The sequence below is a fragment of the Apostichopus japonicus genome, chromosome 10 (assembly GCF_037975245.1).
Source record: "Apostichopus japonicus isolate 1M-3 chromosome 10, ASM3797524v1, whole genome shotgun sequence".
Classification (NCBI taxonomy): Eukaryota; Metazoa; Echinodermata; class Holothuroidea; order Aspidochirotida; family Stichopodidae; genus Apostichopus; species Apostichopus japonicus.
In genome coordinates this window covers 10,545,788-10,564,786 of record NC_092570.1, presented here as the reverse complement: position 1 = coordinate 10,564,786, position 18,999 = coordinate 10,545,788, and the positions used below count along the sequence as shown (strand labels likewise).

Sequence of the window (18,999 nt, the reverse complement as noted above, 5' to 3'; positions counted from 1 at the left end):
AGTTTTCTACTTTTTTGACATGTCCATCAAGTTTTTTACATATCAATCACAAAACAGCAAACTAAGATATACGCCAATTTTTTCCCTGCCAACAACATTAATTGGCGAGTAATTAAGGATATTTGCAGTTAAGAGAAGTGTCCACGATAAATTCCACATTTAAAATTAATTGCATACAGTTCCCCCAAACCCACTAGTTTAAATTCAACCAATCAGAGATGCAGGTTTAGTTATGAGCCGTTGCTAAAAATAGATTCAAGACTTTGCGTTGGTACAACCAGAGAGTTGTTATGGAACTCCCTGGTACAACTGCCATATAGACTGTACACAAATCAAGCATGGTGTTGTATTACGTATTGATCAATGACTTTCGTAGTGTTTAAATATTCATATTATGGGCGAGGTTTATTGGGATCCCAACAGAAAATATCTTGGAGAAAAACAAAGTTGAAAGTTGCAAATGCCACCATTTGAAGTAAGATTTATATAGATCAGCTAGTTATGTATGTCGTTATGGCATAGTGGAGTCAGTGAGGTTGAGAAAAATCATAGAAAAGGACGCAAAATGCTGCTTTAAGGAAGGCTGAAGGACATCCTGTTATTTACACCTACCACATTCTATCAGACCTTGCGGTATGCAATGGACCTTGATGTAACTCATTTATAACGGATGACGACTTAGTCAACAAAGATTCCAGTTTATCAACTGTATAAACTCAATGATTTCTTTGGTATTGACTTAACATCAAGGATCTTGAGCATACACAGCACATCTCTATTAATCACCAATATAAGTCTGTGTCTCTGCAGGTGTGAGATGCTTGCTTTCATTTAAACTTTCTTTAACCTTAGAACCTTAATATAGAATTATGTGGTCAAAGTATTCAATTGGATGTGAAGAAGGAAGTATAATGGAATGATAGTTGATAGTCTGCAAGCTTGCATTTCACCTTGAAATCTTCTGTTGTTCCTCAGTTAGTATGCTATAAATAAATTAAACTATTAACTATCTTGGCAAAATGATGCCAGCAACCTCAAGAGCTTTAAGCAATGCAAATACATTGGCTTTCAATGACTAATGTACACTTTGCCTGTAAACAATGACATATTGACCTGATTGAATCCAGCAAACTTTGATCGAGATCATAGAAACCTCTTGACAATTACTACACATGTATCATTTGACAGACTGACCCCTCATGTTCTTCACCAAAATATGTTGATTCAAACCAAGCCAGTATGTAACTATTGCAAAATCTGTGTTACAATCCAAGATGACCCTGTTTTCTTCCCTAGGTAACTGAGCTCAAAATGAAGGTGGGGAGGGTGTGGAGACTATAGAGGAGACTAGCAGAGAGAAACCAAAACTTAAACAAGTTTTGTCCATTTGTTAAAGTATCTAGCAGGCAGTAAAATGCAGATATGACATTAGACTTAGTGTAAATGTTGAGTTTGTACTTACCCGATCGAAGCGGTTCACATCATTAGACAAAAGATTGACTATTTGGCCTACTGTTGTTTGCTGGAAGGCTGCGTTGCTTAGATTCAGTGACTGAATTAGAGGGGGTAAAATGAGAATTATGTCTGGTTACCAAATGTGAACAAATAACATAGTGTTGGAAGCACTGATCGCATACTTTGTGAATGATACTGGAGAGGAGAGTAAAATGAAAGTTACCAGCCACAAGGTGTGGTAGGGAGCGTTCATTATACAGTTCTGTTTTGAAATAATTCATCTTTAGCTTGCAAACCTGTCCTACATTAGGATGGCCTTCCACTACCCTTCTTTGACAGTTGGTTAAGCCAATTGTGATGAAACCAGAATTTCTGATCCTTGAATTTCAGACCAACCCAAACCATGTCACATCCATCAACACTGGACTATTTCTATAGTTTTGAAGCTCTTCTTTATGTATGACAACAACACTATTAGATTGGACTAATTCAGCTAAATGTATCACTCACTCAGCAAGCTTTCTATAATCAAATAAGTATAAACCATACATAGTGTAGTCATTGCTTGATTAGCCCACCATATGGTGATAAAAACATTGTTTTTAAATTAATAAAGTCGCATGTTTATTACCTTCTTGTAAACTAGTGCTGTAACAGATATCCTCATATGCATCCCAGTCCTGCTGAATACAAACCAGCTGAAGTGATGCATAGTCAAGAGCATGATGGAGCAAAACCCAATTCCAGCTGCACAGAGGTAGGCCTGCTGTTGCGTTATAGAAGGGGTGTCGCCAAAGTACTGCACAAGAACTGCCAGAAGTATTGGCTGGGCAATTTTAAATACACATTCCTGTGGGGGAAAAATAAATGATTGTAACATTGTTTTTTTATGGGCAAGTTTACCTTTCTAAATGACAGGCATTCAAAGGATATTAAGATATGTCACTTCATTAATAAGAGAACTATGTGGCATCCATACATCAGTCAATGTAACAGTCTTGACTATCATACTGTAGCTGAATGCCTCTCTTGTACCTGGTTACACAGGTGATCTACCTACTGTACAACTCTATTACTTATAGTCTTGCTGATTCCGATTGTTCATTCGTCTTTGTCTTATTAGGTTTAATACAACTTGCAAGCTCCTGCTTAAATCACCTTTTTCTGGTTGTCTGCAGATCAGATATAGAAGTCACTAATTGTTCACCTTACCAGCTCCAACACTGTTAGAAGGGCCTCAGTCAACTTGCGATACTCCATGACCATCTTAACTTCTATACGATGGTAAGTAATTGTACATTATGCCCATCACTCACCCTGTTGAGTTATAGGCTTGTGTGGAAAATGTGGGCATTGACCTGGAAGTGGGTCCATGAGGGTGCATCTAGCTAAGATGTTACCATGTAGTATACAGGTTACTGTAGGTAGACTGGAATGCATGTATGGTGAATGGAGGAGACAGTTAAGAGAGGAGTGAAGTATATATTACAGAGTACATTAATACTGTACCTCAAGTGTAGAGATGAAGCCAAATGTCAACATTGGAACACGGTATATTCTGAAGAGGGCCCATCCCAGGCTAGGAGACTTCCCAGTTTCTTTCTGTTTTAGAAGCTCTCTTTCCCATTCTCTGAAAGGTAAAAAATGACAAAAATAGTCAAGTCATTCATAATGTGATTTATATGTTGAAAATTTCTGCAAAAAGCTAAAAGGGCTCTGCAAATACTGGAGACATAATGATGCTACTTTCTTACAACAAATTTTACTTTCCATCACAGAGCTGCAATTTATGCAATGCACTGAACATCTTTTGAGGACAACATAAAAGTTAGTTTCTGCCACGTAGTACGCAACAAAGTAAAGCCGATTTGACTACAAAACAATGGTAAGTTTGCAACTTTTTCCAGCTTACCTTCATTAATTACACATTATTGACAGCTTGCAATTATGATCAAAGAATAGCACCAATATAACATTAATGCACCCTTAATGAGCTGAGTTGATTGGTAATCAACAAATTGCAATTAGTTTTGGTAACTTCTCTGCAACATGGAGTGTGTGTACCTACCTGTTTGCAGCAAGCAACTGCACACACTTGTTTCTCATAAATATGTTTATGCGGTGCACTGCTTGCTAGAGTCAACAAGGCCAGCGTTCGAGTATTACATCATGTTTTCAAGCTGTGCTGCACCACATCAAGAACCTCTAACTGCACACATACCATCTTGACATCATACAGACTTCTTCAGCTGTTATCAGGAGTTAAACAAAGTCTAAATAGAAATATTCACCTGTCTTATGACTCTTAATCTCTACTACAGTGTAACTTGGCAGCAAAGTTAAGTTACTGGTACTGTGGTATCAATACAGTAAATAGTTACATCACTGTGTATATGGTTATGTCTGCCAGATATATGTATTTTAGATCCTCATGCAAGCAGGAACTTGCGAAGAAGCTATCATTGGCTAATAAAAGCCGCAAGCTGACCGAAGTCAGTCTCTTACATTCATATTTAACGTCCATTATTATCAATTGTCAATTGTCAACAACTCTGTAACTGGACGCCATACATTAATCTTGGAGTGACTCGAAATCGGGACCTTCTGATTGAAAGGCACCGGCGTTAACCACTAAGCTAACACTCCACTAAAAGATACCATTCAGTACAGCTCCAGTCATCCTGAAGACTAACTTAATAACAAAGCTTTTATGTTCATGAAGTCTAAACAAGCTGTAAAGTACAAAATACTTATAAGATCAATTCTTACTGAAATACTGATGTTGGCAAGCATACAGTGAATCTAAATTTATCCAAGTTCACTCCAAGTTCAATGTCAAGTATAAATAGTGACAAAATTTCTTTAAAAAGCAGTTGGATTATTGTTCTCTGAAAAAAAAACTAGTACTTCACAAGGCACAAAAAAGGTCAAAAAGTTAAAGTGTCCTTCACATTGGTAGGAAAAACAAGCATGAGGAAGTAAAAACGCCTAATACTTTTGGATTTGTAGTAGTTTACAGTATGTTTGCAGTACACTTATTCGATTTACTACAGAGCAATAAGGATTTTATAGAAGCATTCATTTATCCCCACACCTTCATACACACAACCAATGCTGATTCTTAACAAGCTGCCAGAAAACCTGAGATTCCTAAAACCATCTGTTTTTACCTCCATGCTAGAACTAAAGTTTGTCAGACCATGAAGGTCTGTTTTTACCTCCATGGTCAGACAAGGTCATCTGATATACAAGTAGTGTCCAGAAAGACACAATAGGCAACCTGAATAGCAATGGAAATAGGTTTATCATTTGTGAACTTACATTTACACAAGTTAATAGTTTCCAGTCAAGATTTGTTTCTGTATTATGAGCTGTACATACAGTATTGCTACTGCATATGATCTAACTGAACTGTAGACCAACCACAGGGGCACTTGTACAACAGGAACTACTGTAAAGCATCAGTAATATTTTAAGCAGCAGGACTCACTAAAATTGCAGATGGTTAAATTATACAAGGCAAACTACATGTTTAGTCCTATTAATACAGGGATATTTCCTAACTTATAGTCAACACAGACATATTCCAGTGCTGATTTGATCAATTGACTTGTTGGTGTTATAAAGCTGCCTGAACATACAGCATGGTAGAACAGTCAGTTCCTATTGAACAAAGTGCTTTGCGAAGTTTGCGGAGCTTCCATCACTGGGAATTGTGGATATATGGTTATTACCCAACAACCATTACATTATGATATTTGTCACATTGTCATTACAAATGTATTTATACAGTACTAATAGTCTGATTGATGCAAGTGGATAGCATGGTTTTCTTTAGGAATATTAAACAGTCTAATGATCTGAATGACTGAATGAGTGAATTGTACAGCTTTAACAGTGCTTTTGTGAACATTTATGCCAAGTCTGTGCTGTCCGTATTTTTTTATCTTCCACAATTTTTCTTCCACAATTTACTCAGGTCTGTTATCTCCTCTAAGTCACCTATTGTTTATCTTGTTCATTTCTTACAATTTTTAGCAGGCTTAAAACTTCAGTCTTTGCAACTGGTTCAACACATTTTGATATATATTTTTTCTTCTTGTGCAAAATCTGCATGTTTGATGTTGTTGCCCTATTGTTATGGTAATCTGGTGTTAGAAGTTAGACAATTCAGTGTGGCAGTGACTGATGGTGCACTTGTTTAACTCTGACAGCAGCTAATAAGCCTTGTTCCTATAATGTAAAGTAAACTCAAGTATAGATTGTATGATGGACCCTTCCTAAAATCAGCAATTCATCATAACTTTCTTTTTGTTTTTCTATACTGGAAGCAGAATAGGAAGAGAACATGAGGTCGATTTCTGAAAAGTAACTGTAGAAAATAGTCACATACAGTACAGTATTTAGTTCAGATCACAATAAAAACTTACCATTACACTAATTACTTCTACAGGAAGATTTATTAATTGTGCTTGTCCATAAAGATCAAATTTAAGTTGCACTTGTCATAACATAATTCTAGATATCATCTAAGAAGAAAACTTTACAGAAAGACAGGTTGGCAACTGCAATAAAAGCAAACTTTCTGCAGACCTCAAAGTTTTCAAAACTCTTTTAAATGGGCCTCCAAAATTTGCTTGCATTGGGGCAATGCACTTCTCTTATAATAGAAAGAAAACTGTGGTGTATGAATACTTTAGGGAATTGAATACAGGACCTACAGTATGTGTAACAGGATATTTCACCATGTTAAAGAGCTGTTAACAATGTTGGACTTTTGGATCTTTTATTTCACATGTATTACATTTCCATAATTTAGTGTTGAGGCCAACAGATTGGGTATAAAATGTCACAACGAGATGGTCTGCTCGTTATTTCACAACCTCTGCCCTGCAGGGCTCCTCTTCCCGGTGTTCTGGAAGGCGTACAAAAAGGGTGTGTTACTAACATGTAAGCATTTCACAGAACTGCTACCCATGTTATGGCTTACACAGAAATTACACAGAGTGTTAGTCGTTCCAATAAACAGTCCCCAAATCCCTCCCTATGCAAGAAAAGGATCCTAAATCCAGCTGCAAGTGACTTCTAAAGTCTCTATAATCCAGTAGATGGAAAATCTTGAATCCTAGGTAACTGTTATGGACGAAATCTGAAGGAAAAATCCACTCAAAAAACATGTGATCCAGGCACTTTGGATGTTAGGATGAGAAGGAGTGGCATTGACCGGAGGGGACGGCCAACACTTGTTAAAAATGTTACCAGGACATTCTAGGCACGGTAGAACGAGGGTACTAAGGTTGTGGGGAGACAGGTAAGCGAGGAGCGAAGTAATATAGCATTTTCACTTAGTGTTGAGGGCAACAGGTTGGGTACAAAATTTCACTCAAGGGAAGCATCACACATAAATCAACAACAAAAAAATCTGCTCTTAATTACAATTACAGTATGTAGTTTCACAATGGTAAAATATCTTCAATTTCTGCTATTAGAGTTAGTGAACAAGACATGAAGGTTACAAGAGTTAGACCTGATGTGCAATTCTCGATTCTCTGTGATTGAATATGGGATTTGAACATCAACACTTTGTTCTCCTATAAGACATAACATAAGCTCAAACAATCACATTCCACCAATACATTATGTGCATCATTAGTCAGCCTAAACCTATTAAACTGTCAGTGACTGTGCACTATCACATTTTACATTGTTCTGAACTGAAGAGGATATTTGTTGAAAGCTAATTTAATTTACAAAACAATCCCCTGGCTTCAACAACCAATTTATGGGATGGTCTTGTTTTAATGCCAAACTGTTTCAAGATGTAAACATTTTGTTTTACTATCTACAGTACTTCTGATATATTGGAATATGAGAGTAGCATACTGTACATATATGATCAAATGCACTTTAAATCGAAAATTGCAATCCTGCCCATTTATCTTTAGAAGTCGGTTAAACAAGAACAGATAAAACAAAGATAAATACATTCAGTATATCAGACTTGTCCAACTGCTACCTTCCCAATATTAAAGACCTGTACTACACTACCGTAGGTACCTTTGTAATCTTGGGCAGTTTATTGTAACTTCAAAGGTTTTGAAGTGATTGTACTCATGCCAGCAGAGTTTCTTGTGAAAGTTGAAAGACCAAACATTTTTTAAATGTGTATGATCTGACATACACAGGACTGACTGTAAGGACAATATCACAAGTTGAACAGTTGTGAAAGGTCTGTCAAGAAAAGACTGATCAAGTTTTTAAGTTTACAGTCAAGAAGGGACGGATCCAGTTTATAAGTTTGTACTACACTCACCTCTCCAGCCTAACAGAGCACTTCTTAATGGAGTCATGGCTGAGAATGCCATCAAGTTGTTAAGTTTGTAATACACTCACCTCTCCAGCCTAACAGAGTGCTTCTTAATGGAGTCATGGCTGAGAATGCCATCAAGTTGTTAAGTTTGTAATACACTCACCTCTCCAGCCTAACAGAGTGCTTCTTCATGGAGTCCTGGCTGAGAATGCCATCAAGTTGTTAAGTTTGTAATACACTCACCTCTCCAGCCTAACAGAGTGCTTCTTAATGGAGTCCTGGCTGAGAATGCCATCAAGTTGTTAAGTTTGTAATACACTCACCTCTCCAGCCTAACAGAGTGCTTCTTAATGGAGTCATGGCTGAGAATGCCATCAAGTTTCTAAGTTTGTAATACACTCACCTCTCCAGCCTGACAGAGTGCTTCTTAATGGAGTCATGGCTGAGAATGCCATCAAGTTGTTAAGTTTGTAATACACTCACCTCTCCAGCCTAACAGAGTGCTTCTTAATGGAGTCATGGCTGAGAATGCCATACACATCACTCTCTTCCAGGTTGTGTTTGTGGCCATACCTAAGGAAAGGGAGCAACCAGCTGCAAAGAACAAGAATTCACTATATTAATACTGCTATATTACATACTTTACAATTCAGAAAATTCAGAAAATTCATAAGGATTTCTGTACATATCTTCTATATCAGGGTTGTCCAACCTACGGCCCGCGGGCCACAGTCCGGCCCGCCGCAGGGTTGTGTCCGGCCCGCCAGAGATGCTCTACGGTGCGAAATTTTAGTGAGCAGATTTATTGATAACAATTTGAAGCTATATAATCAATCATTTGAACCTTCTGGGTCCAAAAAACTGCATACAGGTCAGTTTGTGTGACTCTTAACTCTTTATTTAGCATACATGGGTTTTAACAGGTAATTAATATTATGGTCATGATGATGTTGAGTCAATTGGGTATCACAAGGTACTGTACTGGTTTCCTGTTTAAAGTACTTCACTTCAAAGGCAATGTACAGTCCTTAAACGGCACAAGCAAGTCACAAACATGTCATAACAAAATCACACAATACATACAAACAATGATTCTTTAATAGGAGCTAGATGGAGTGGCCTTCCTGATTGTAAGCTGAACAAAACCTAAGGTTAAGGGTCCTATCAAGGTAAATCCAGCAGGATAACCACCTTTGTTATGTCTTTATGGATTTTTCCTCGTCATAGTGCTCGCTGCTCACTTTCACCTTGTATTAGTTAGAAAACAAATGCAAACACTCAGGTCATGGCAGAAGGTTTTCCAAAGCACAAAAGAATACTGAATTACAACCTAGCCAATTCAACAGTGAAAGACTTACTGTAACCTGACTTTCTTTTGACCTTGGGTATGCTTCACTGAATAGGGTATAGAACCAAATAATCTAACTTTGGAGGACAAATAAAACCAAGTAAAAAACATTGACCTCATATGGCATGATCTAGGGCATGATAGTCTGGTATATTACTGTTTCTAGCAGCATTTTGAACCACCAAGCTTTATTTTTCACATTTAACTAAGAACAGTACATCATTCAAACTTCAAACGGTAAAACAGTGTTAATTACAATAGTCCTGAGTGTAAAGAGAGTACTGTTTATTTGGGGGGAAAGCTGCACACTAATGTAATGTACACAGCTCTGTTTCTTTTCTCTCTTGTTGCTCTATGTACCATCTATGATCTATGATGGCAAAGGGAACCATATTGACTTTATACTGTTTATACCAAAAATATCTATATGGTAATGATGGCTTTGGACATATGCGACTGTTATCAAGTTCAATCATATTTGGAAATATGCAGAACTATTAAATTTCCGAGAGCCATTTCTGAAAGGTGATTCTCTACTGATATGACAACTTGAACTTTGGGTAAACTCTTACACTTACTTTATGACACTTACTTGAATGAGCATACTGTAGCTAAGATACATTTAGTTATATCAAGTGTACACAGTAAAATATGCTGGTTATCTCACGTTGCCTAGGACAAACAATGACAGTGGAGTAAATATATATACATACCAATAGCTAGATACAACAGTAGTTTATGACCCTGCCTAGTTACTGTAGGGGTACTGAGGGAATACAGCATCTACCACCGTATGTACTGTATACTATAGCATACATTGCTATTTTAATAAATATTTAGTAAGGAATGTGAAGTCCTATGTTCTAAATACTTGAACATCTTAGTATGACTTCAAGGGATAAGTCATAAATGTGAATCAAGATATTACAGTAGTTTGCACTAGGGTATATCTGATCATTGGTTTGGTGAAGGAATCAACAGGATACTTAATTTTGACCTTTGAACTTTACCACAATCAGTAAGTTTACTTATGATGGTAAAGGTCCAAACAGTTGCTCTCAAGTACCGTACCTGTATGCTTATTTCGGTCAATCCCTCAGGTACCTATTTGCTCTGCTAGGAACTTGACTAACACATGTAATGTGTATGCATGTAAGCCTAATGCTACAAGGTATGCTAGAAGGTTATTTGTACAGTAATGTGTATATTATAACTATTGATATTTGTTATCTGTTTAATTTTTATTGCAAGGCTGTTTATTTGCAGTATTAAATAAAAACTGATACCCTGGAAAATGCTTTTGAAGTAAAACACCTGCGATGCTTTCAACCCAGTGTTGTTCCTTAGTTTTTCCAGATGGCAAAGTTTTGTATGGTTCACCTTTACAACGGTGCACCTCTACAGCCTTACCAGCCTGTCAGAGCAATCTGCTGTACTTGTGAAAATGTTCTACTATTACATACACACACATAGGAAAACCCAAGCATGGTTTGATATTAATAAGTTATTAAGCTTTTAAGGCTCTACAAAATACACTAGGATTCTTGCACTCACTAAGATGGCCCTAGTCTGAGAATTTCAATCAACCTTTACTTTTTCACTTGTAGAGTTTTCATTTCACAAGGAATAAGAGAAAAGAAGATAAACATAAATCTTTTGAAGGGATATTCCTCTAGCTAAAGTTGGTTGGTTAATAAAATTGCTAGAGATGTTCTGTAATGGTCCAAACCACATCCACATGTTGCATGGTGAATATAAAAAATTTCAAAAATTTGGTGGTACTTTGTGAATGTATCTGGCGACAACAAAGAGAAAGCTGTCATCAGGCAAATGCAGCTGAAAATGTTTTTGTTTTCCTTTATTATATTTAACTCACTTATTCAACGAGGAAATTCAAATAAAGAGAAACTTGACAGCTAAGCAGACATTCCAAATGTATCAAGTTTCAAGGAAAATTCAACAAGCCCACTTTCTGTGATACATCCCAGGCAAAAATCAAACTTTCAGTCAGTCAAAATAAGTTCCATTCAAGCAACCATGTCTTCAGTTAGGGATAAGATATTGAGAAAGTGAAACTTTTCCAACTGACAGTGTGGTATGTTTTCTTCTTTTCCATGTAAGTGTCACATTATCTGAAACAGGAATATCATTTTTAATTCAGCTTGAAGATTTGCAATTTGAATTTTTTCCTCAGTTGCTGTGTGGAATACAGCATGTGAGAATGACCTATATTGCTGGAGCCGAATTGGATTCTGCTCTTTAACTTTTGTCTGTGGTACATGGATTGTAAACAAGTTGCAGACCTGTGTTTCTATTATTGAATGAGTGCAATTTTCATGAGCAATTTTGGGTCAGCTCAATTCAAACGTGATATCCACAACATTTTAGCAGAGGAATACTTTGTTTATGTTTTCTTTCTATATTGCAAGAACGAAACTATGAAGTGCATATATACTGTTGGTTCTTCCTTCTTGCAATGGGGCATAGTTCCCTAGTAGTTCGTACAATGACCGATTGCTTGTGACAGTAAGATTCAATGTCAATCTAAACCTTTTGAACTCATGATAGTGCGTGTGAGTATTTGTATGCGGAGCTGCATATATACGGCTCTGTGTATATGTTTTGGTGTATATGTGTGCTGCCTTTTTGTAACACCCATATTATTAGATGTGTATCATTGGCAACCCTTATAGTTGGCATGTAGGTTGTTCATATTTGATCAGGACTTTACTGATATTATTGGAGGTCATGAATCATCTGAAGTCAACTGGATGAAACAGTGAGAACCTTGTACCTACAGTACAGTACCTTATCTCAAAAATGGAAACATGTAGGTTACCCATTCTGAGTTTTAAAAACCCCTTGATATGAGTTAAGGCCAATGTCATTTGACATCAACTGGATCACCGTAGCTAAGGAATAATAACATTGACAAGTCTCCAATTTCTACCAGAAGGTGTCATTTGAGTATTAATGCATTAATTTTTGTGAAGGTCAAAATTCATCAAGGGACAACAGTATATATATGCAGCATAACTTGATGTTTGTTATACGTAGCGAAGTGTTTGTTCGATGTTCCCTCCATCAGCTGATGCTGAGTTGTTGAATAAAACACGTTTTGAAAATCCACTATCTTCCTTTGGGTACGAATCCTTATTTGGCTCTCAAGATATGACACATATTGTTCATGATATCTTACAACAATAACATTGGCTCACACCCTGTTACATTGAAGTCACGGTCCATCAAACCTCAATACAGTTTTGCATTCTAGTTTAAAGATATTTCAATGGCAGCTCTGCATTTTAAGTATTCAAGAACACAACTTAGCGGTAAATATAGCCTTTTGACTTTTCAAATTTATTTCAAACTTTCTATCACTGCTTATTTCAATAACTCTCAAAACTTGCATTTCTCTTATATATATATGTCTTTTTTCAAAAAAACATTTACAACTTTCTAACATTGTAACAAACTACGTCTGCTAAGAAGGAGCATATTAGGCAAGGAAATGACACTGTTATCCTGCCTATGTCTTAAATTATTTGGACAAAGAAATGGATGAACTGCTAAGAAATATTGCCAATCGAAACAATTTCTCAAATAGAAGCTTACAGTAGCTAAGCTTCTGCAGTGTTGCTGCTCTTGTAAAGTATTCAATCCCAGACAGTAAACACAAGAGGCCTTGAGTAAATGAAATACTGTTACCACAGAGTACAGCTAAGTTAATGACTTACAGAGTATAGAAACATGCTTAATGTATGAATGTAAAATAATACCCATGTATCTGAATCCATTATATACTTACCAAAAGTAGAGTTTTGTAAAGAAACTGGCGTGTTTGTAAGGGTTTGGCTTTCCCCCATCTGGCTGATTTTCGCCGATATTAAGCATGCCTTATTTGGTTTCTGGTTTTGGTTTCTGGTTTTTGGTTATTTGGCATGCTGGTTTCTCATCCATAGAGTCTTCACAACACCTTACAGCACTGGTCACATGGGTTTATTGCACTTTCCACAATGCAAACTTCAAGGCTTTACTTCAAGGCTTTACTCAAACTACAATACTACTGTAGTTGTACAGTAGAGTAGCATTCTCTGACAGTCTGGTACAACAAATACTAAACAGCTGAAATCTGAAGACAAAAAAAAAACAGAAGAAGAAAACATATAAACATACATAAGTTTATCATCATTAATCAAAGAAAATACAAGGTCCTAGGCAACATGAATTCTGCAGGGGAATGACAGATCTTCATGGATTGACAGTTTGAAACTATTGCTACCTGTATTAAACCTTCAACTTCAAGCTAAAATAACAGTCATTAGTGGAAGTGGAAAACCCTATTTTTCGTGAACATTTTGTATGCATTCGTGTCCCTAATCTTCTTTTCAATTGTAAGGTACTACAGGGCCTACTCCAATGCTGCAATTTTATTTCTGTTGACGTCTAATACTGTAAGCATACTGCAGGCTCAAACAAACATGTTCACATTAAGCGTGGGAGAATGTTTTGAGATATATATTTTACAAAATTTTCTATGTTGTTTTTGTAAACATGAGGTTTACGTGAGCGACGACTTAAAATATTGGCATGTGTTAGAAACAAAACCTCCAAACTTAGCGGGCTTAAGATTATCGATACAGCAAGAAGTTTGTCAGTCATGGTTATTTAATCCATTCTCAATAGGCAATTAATAATGTTTGACTTACACCTAACTCAAAGGAAAACACATAATACGCTGTGCAGTAAGTTCATAGGGAAGTCCCATCCACCCCTGGTTGTTGAAATGAATTCAGCTAGCAAACTAGGAGTATTACCACAAAACCCAGAACCGAACACTCATTAATTCCAGCCAGTTCTGTTTGTTGATTGGCACATTGAGGGTAAAATATTCATGAGTGGATTGAAAGTGAACAGTTGCCTGTAGCAATGTGATGAATGCCTCCTTTAAATTTTCTGATTGGTCTGTCACAAAAATAATGATAATCAAAATAGAATGGAATCATGATAGAGATCATTTGCAGGTCTAAAATATAAAATTTATCTCATCTATGGTAATGAATTACCAACGTTGCAAGTTCCCTTGAAGAATCATCTTCTTTTTCATTACTTCATTTCTTTTATTTTTACATTTTTGACCTGTATTGTATTCATTTTTGGCAATGTGGACATAAACTTAACATTAAACCATTTATGATCATGTCTCTTTGCTATTGCATTCACCTCTGCAGTGAACAACATTATCAGACGGGCCTCAAACATTCCATTGCAACAAGAGCAGAAAGTAGACCAACAGTATGGAGAAATTTGTTAAACCTGAATGTCGAGTGAGTGAAACTACTGTAGCGGCATGAATGCTTTTGTTGGAGCTTGTCAGTACCAGTACTCCCAAAAGAAAAGACAAACACAAGGTTAGTTTACATTGAAAACTTTGTACTGAGACTGATGTTAAATATTTTTATGAGAGTTGCATTGTTAAAAATACGTCTGCTCTAGTTCCTACATATTCTATTGTTGAAAGTGTGATAAAATGGCATCACCTTGTTATTGTGTTCAACCACATATGCTAGCCTACTGTAAATTAAGTTGTAAAATACAGTCAAAACATTGAAGTTCAAAATATGCAACTGTGATATAATACATTGTCCTGCAAACTAACAAATTTTGACTCATAAGATCTCTCCAGACATTGCAAATTCATTTACAATTTTCGGAACTGCCCAATAGAAATTGTTTTTAAGTTGTTTATCAAAATAACGTTGATGCTTTCTGAGAGGGTGTGAGTCTGTTGGTAGTTGCTCTGTCTTCACAGAACGTCCTGGGGACTTAAGCCTTAATGTTTGCAAATCACAATTTAATACAATGCTTTCTATCAATTATTATTTTGTAAAAATGTTCCAACATGTTAAGTTTGTGCATTTATGAACAATCGTCACAATTGCTATTAATTAATAAATTGAATGTTCGATTACTATGTACAACCGTCACAATTTTGCACTTAATTTTTAATCACAAACAGCATTGTTTGATATGAATACAGGATTTTGCGTCCAGTATGTTATGTTTTAGCAGGATGCAGTCTTCAAATTGCTTTCATCTGACAAGTGACATGCGAAGTACCTACAGTATGGCCTGGCCACTTTTTTAGAAGGCCTCCAGGGGCTAAGTTAGGCTAGGCCTAGGCTTGTTTGCATTCTAGAACTTAGAAGAGCCTTACTTTGTCTGATTTTATCGTAACCTAGCCTAGTTTAAGGTTACTCAAATATCAACCCTAGAAACTGTCAGTGGCTGCTTCTTAGGCTGAGGAGAGGCTTGAAGTTGAACAGTTAGGCCTTACAGTACTACTACTTAAGTACTACTACTAGTACTAGCCAAGGCCTATATAATGCCATAATGGTCTAACTTGGCAAAGGGGAACCTGGGCTAACGTTAGGTCTAAGTTAGGCCTACAACTTACAAGTAGGCCAAGGCTGGGCCCTAAGTTACTGTAGGTCTAGGCAGGGAGTTGTTCCATAACAGCTCCCTGGGCTAAGTAAGTCTAGCCTCGGCATACCTACTGTAGAACTAGAAGTAGAACAAGGACTACCCTAGGTGAGCGATACAGAAGCGCAAGTGACAGAAAGTCATAGGCCTAAAGACTACATTTTATGACTTACATATATTTTTTTATTCAGGCAAAACAATTCCTTCAGCACCGATATCAAAAAAATCTGGGTCTGGCAAATTTCAGTAAAATCCTACGGCTGACTGCATAGTAACCTTTCATAACCATGTTCGGAGATGTTTCTGCAAATGCTAGTGGTCCTGCCAGTTGTAGCATGCACTGTGCAAGGCTGAGACAGCTGTTACCAAAGACAATACACTTCAGATAGACGCGAAAGACAAATACGGTCAAATGGTATCATGGGGAATACCGCACACCTGATTGGTGGTAGCGGCAGTGACGAAATCATTAGTAAATAAATGAACCATGAATATAAGTAAATACAATTTTGCTCACAATTTGCTTGCTTAGCACTCTGTCATATCATAATAATTAATTGTGTAGAAAGACGACATATTTGTTAGAAATAGGTCTCAGCCGATCGTCAGTGGAAAATAAACAAACATTTTCTGATTCTAGACTGCCATCACTCACATTGTTGGTACACATATCGTTAGCTGCTGTTCGTTGTGTCGCCGACATACCAATCGTTCGCAGGTGTTATTCTCCATGATACCACGTAACCAGAGCCGTTTATTTTCTGCAAGTAACTCTGTTATAGCGTTACATTCGATCACACACTAATTCGTCTTTCTAACCAAAGTTGTATCATTCTTCTTTTATGGAACTTGTTAGGAACAAAGATCATTCATATGATTGTCATTTGCAGTAGCGTTTGGAACCTGTGATTATGTGATTTCATATGATATAATATCAATTAATATGATAGTATCAATTTACATGATAGTATACAGGAGAAACACCATAATTATATGAGTAAAGTATAATAAGACTTTACACGATGATTATAATAAAGTCCACGATAATAATAATAAAATACATATGAAGACGCGTATGCGAACGCAGCGCTTCTTATCGTATCAGTCCAGTCCCCAACGTGCGAGTCAATTAGCTCAGAGAGCAGTTTTCTTGTAGCCCCCCCCCCCCCCCAAAAAAACTAATTTGGCCAGATCGACGTATTAAATTTCGCGAAACTGTTTGAGACATACCCCTCTGGTTTAATGGTTTGAATAATGATAAAGGCGTCGCCAGCCACCATGACGGGGTAAGTTGAATCTCACATTCATTTTTGTAATCACTGCAGTAACAACAAGGGCGGCGGAAGCACTTTTAATCTGGGGGGGGGGGGCACCGACATCAAAGGGCACTTTGCAGAAATTCGATTGGAATGATGCAATGCAGCCTTATATTTAGTACCCTTTATATATAACTCTTATTGTATTATCTTATTTGCGTATACACATCACTCCATCAACGCCCACCCCCCCCCCTCAAGAAAAATATGCATACTAGCACTGCAATATCCAATGTGCAAATTGGGAAACAAGGAACAAGTTCTCTTCTGAGACAAAATGAGGTGAAATCATACTAGTTGCTAATGTAGGAATCTTCCGAATTATAGAGTTTTTCTTGTTAATATCTTTAAAATAAATTTCATTCGAAATAGCTTTGAGTTTGACCCACAGAAATTCATTTTAAGTCAGGGGCGTAGCCAGGATTTACAAAGTCGTATGCTCGACTATCTGAGCGGAGCGCCACCATCGGTTGGCGCGGAGCGTACAAGAAAATTTTTGGTTTTACAAACCCCTCAGATGGCCGGAAACGGCCCTTCCCGAGTGTTCATTCTAGTTCCCTGGCCTCTTGCTAGCTTGAGACACCACAATTTTTATGTAGAAAAAGGGCACATTTTTAACCTGATGAAAAGTGGGGGGGGGGCACGTGCCCCCTGTGCCCCCCGGTTCCGCCGCCCTTGAGTAACAATTTCTATTTCTGTCGTAACCTTTCTGATAAATCTTCATTAAATTTGGCGCCTTTTTCATGGCTCCAAAAGTGCCGTTAAATTTGCCGTGAACTTTACTTCGTTACATGGAAAAAAATGCACATTTTTGGTTAGATTAGACTAATATGCTCTTTTCCTATATACCAAATTCGCCATTAGAAATGCACTAGTCTTGTCATCTTTCAACTAATTAACTTACGGCAATACACAGCGTTATGTCATACAGATTTTAGGACTTTGTATTGGCTCTGCTTATATACACGTATAATGATGTACATTGCTCTACTTCGTGGCAAAAGCCCATGTCAAACTATAGTGTACACACCTCATATATAGTCATTATATTACTATAGCACTGAAATATGTAGGAGCAGAAATGCTCATCTTCATTCAACACAGTATGCAAGCTATGAAGATGAAGTGTAGACTATAGGAAAAATACCTCACACTAACCACGGCAAAATACCACCTTTTTTCCATGGTAAACTGTGGTACAATACCACAATTTGACTGGGGTATTTTGGTCCTATGGATGCGGTTTACCACAGTTTTTTCCATAGTAGTTAGTACCATACCACTTTTTTTACAATGGTTTTTATGTTTTTTGTTTGTTTCATCTTTACCATGGTTTTATCTCAAATTTAACCTATGTTGACTATGGTATTACCATAGTTTTACCCTATATTTAACCACAATTTTACCATACAGCTGTACCAAAGTTTTACCCTAATTGTACTATGGTTTTACCCTAATTGTACCACAATTTTAACACAAATTTACCAGAGTTGTAACCCAATTGCAAAACAGTTTTCCCTACTTGTCTTAATTACAATCAGTGCACCACAAATTATCTTAAATTTCACCCATTGGTGGGTTGTATCATAATTGGTCTTGTTGAAACATACAACAAAGCAACTCATACTGTTTGTCATGATTTTGTATGTATATTATATTATATATGCACCAAATTTGGTCAATATACTGCAGTCTAAACATGCATGACAACAACATAAAGGTAAAACAGTTTTACAGTATATATGGTATTTACAGTTTTTGTAAAGCACTTTTCAGTGGGTGAAGTAGAGCTTTATCCGGCCATGTTTAAGCCAACATGCCCTTTCGGGTGTCATATCTCATTGCCTGTTGTATAACCTGCATGTTTCCACAAAACTATGTATGTATGTATGTATGTATGTATATGTGATCTTCCCGCAAGCAGGAACTCGCGAGCAGGAACTCCGCAGGAACTCCGCAAGCAGGAACAAGCAGGAACTAGTTAAATGCTTGAAAATATACCCAGTAAAAAGGCCCCTGTCTCGATACCACCAAGGCTCCATTGTTATGTGTGGATGTACCAAATCGACGGTTGGCACTTGGCAGTG

General features: G+C 37.0%; 1 protein-coding gene across 6 annotated transcripts in view; it reads right to left on the bottom strand.

Moving 5' to 3' along the window:
• The window catches only part of LOC139974998 (ATP-binding cassette sub-family C member 4-like), a 64,325-nt gene extending 48,373 nt beyond the window's left edge, over window positions 1-15,952 (bottom strand). For 3 of the 6 annotated variants that reach the window (XM_071982576.1, XM_071982577.1, XM_071982578.1), the window contains exons 1-6: window positions 15,770-15,952; window positions 12,922-13,245; window positions 8,249-8,359; window positions 2,965-3,085; window positions 2,087-2,305; window positions 1,463-1,552 (exon numbers count right to left, since the gene is read on the bottom strand). In XM_071982576.1, the coding sequence (XP_071838677.1) occupies window positions 1,463-1,552; window positions 2,087-2,305; window positions 2,965-3,085; window positions 8,249-8,359; window positions 12,922-13,007 (627 nt within the window). In that variant the 5' untranslated portion in view covers window positions 13,008-13,245; window positions 15,770-15,952. Of the gene's footprint in view, window positions 1-1,462; window positions 1,553-2,086; window positions 2,306-2,964; window positions 3,086-7,768; window positions 7,781-7,848; window positions 7,914-8,248; window positions 8,360-12,921; window positions 13,246-15,769 lie in introns of those variants that run through there. The other 3 variants (XM_071982575.1, XM_071982579.1, XM_071982580.1) reach the window with 3 other exon arrangements.
• Between the last annotated feature and the right edge of the window lie 3,047 nt (window positions 15,953-18,999).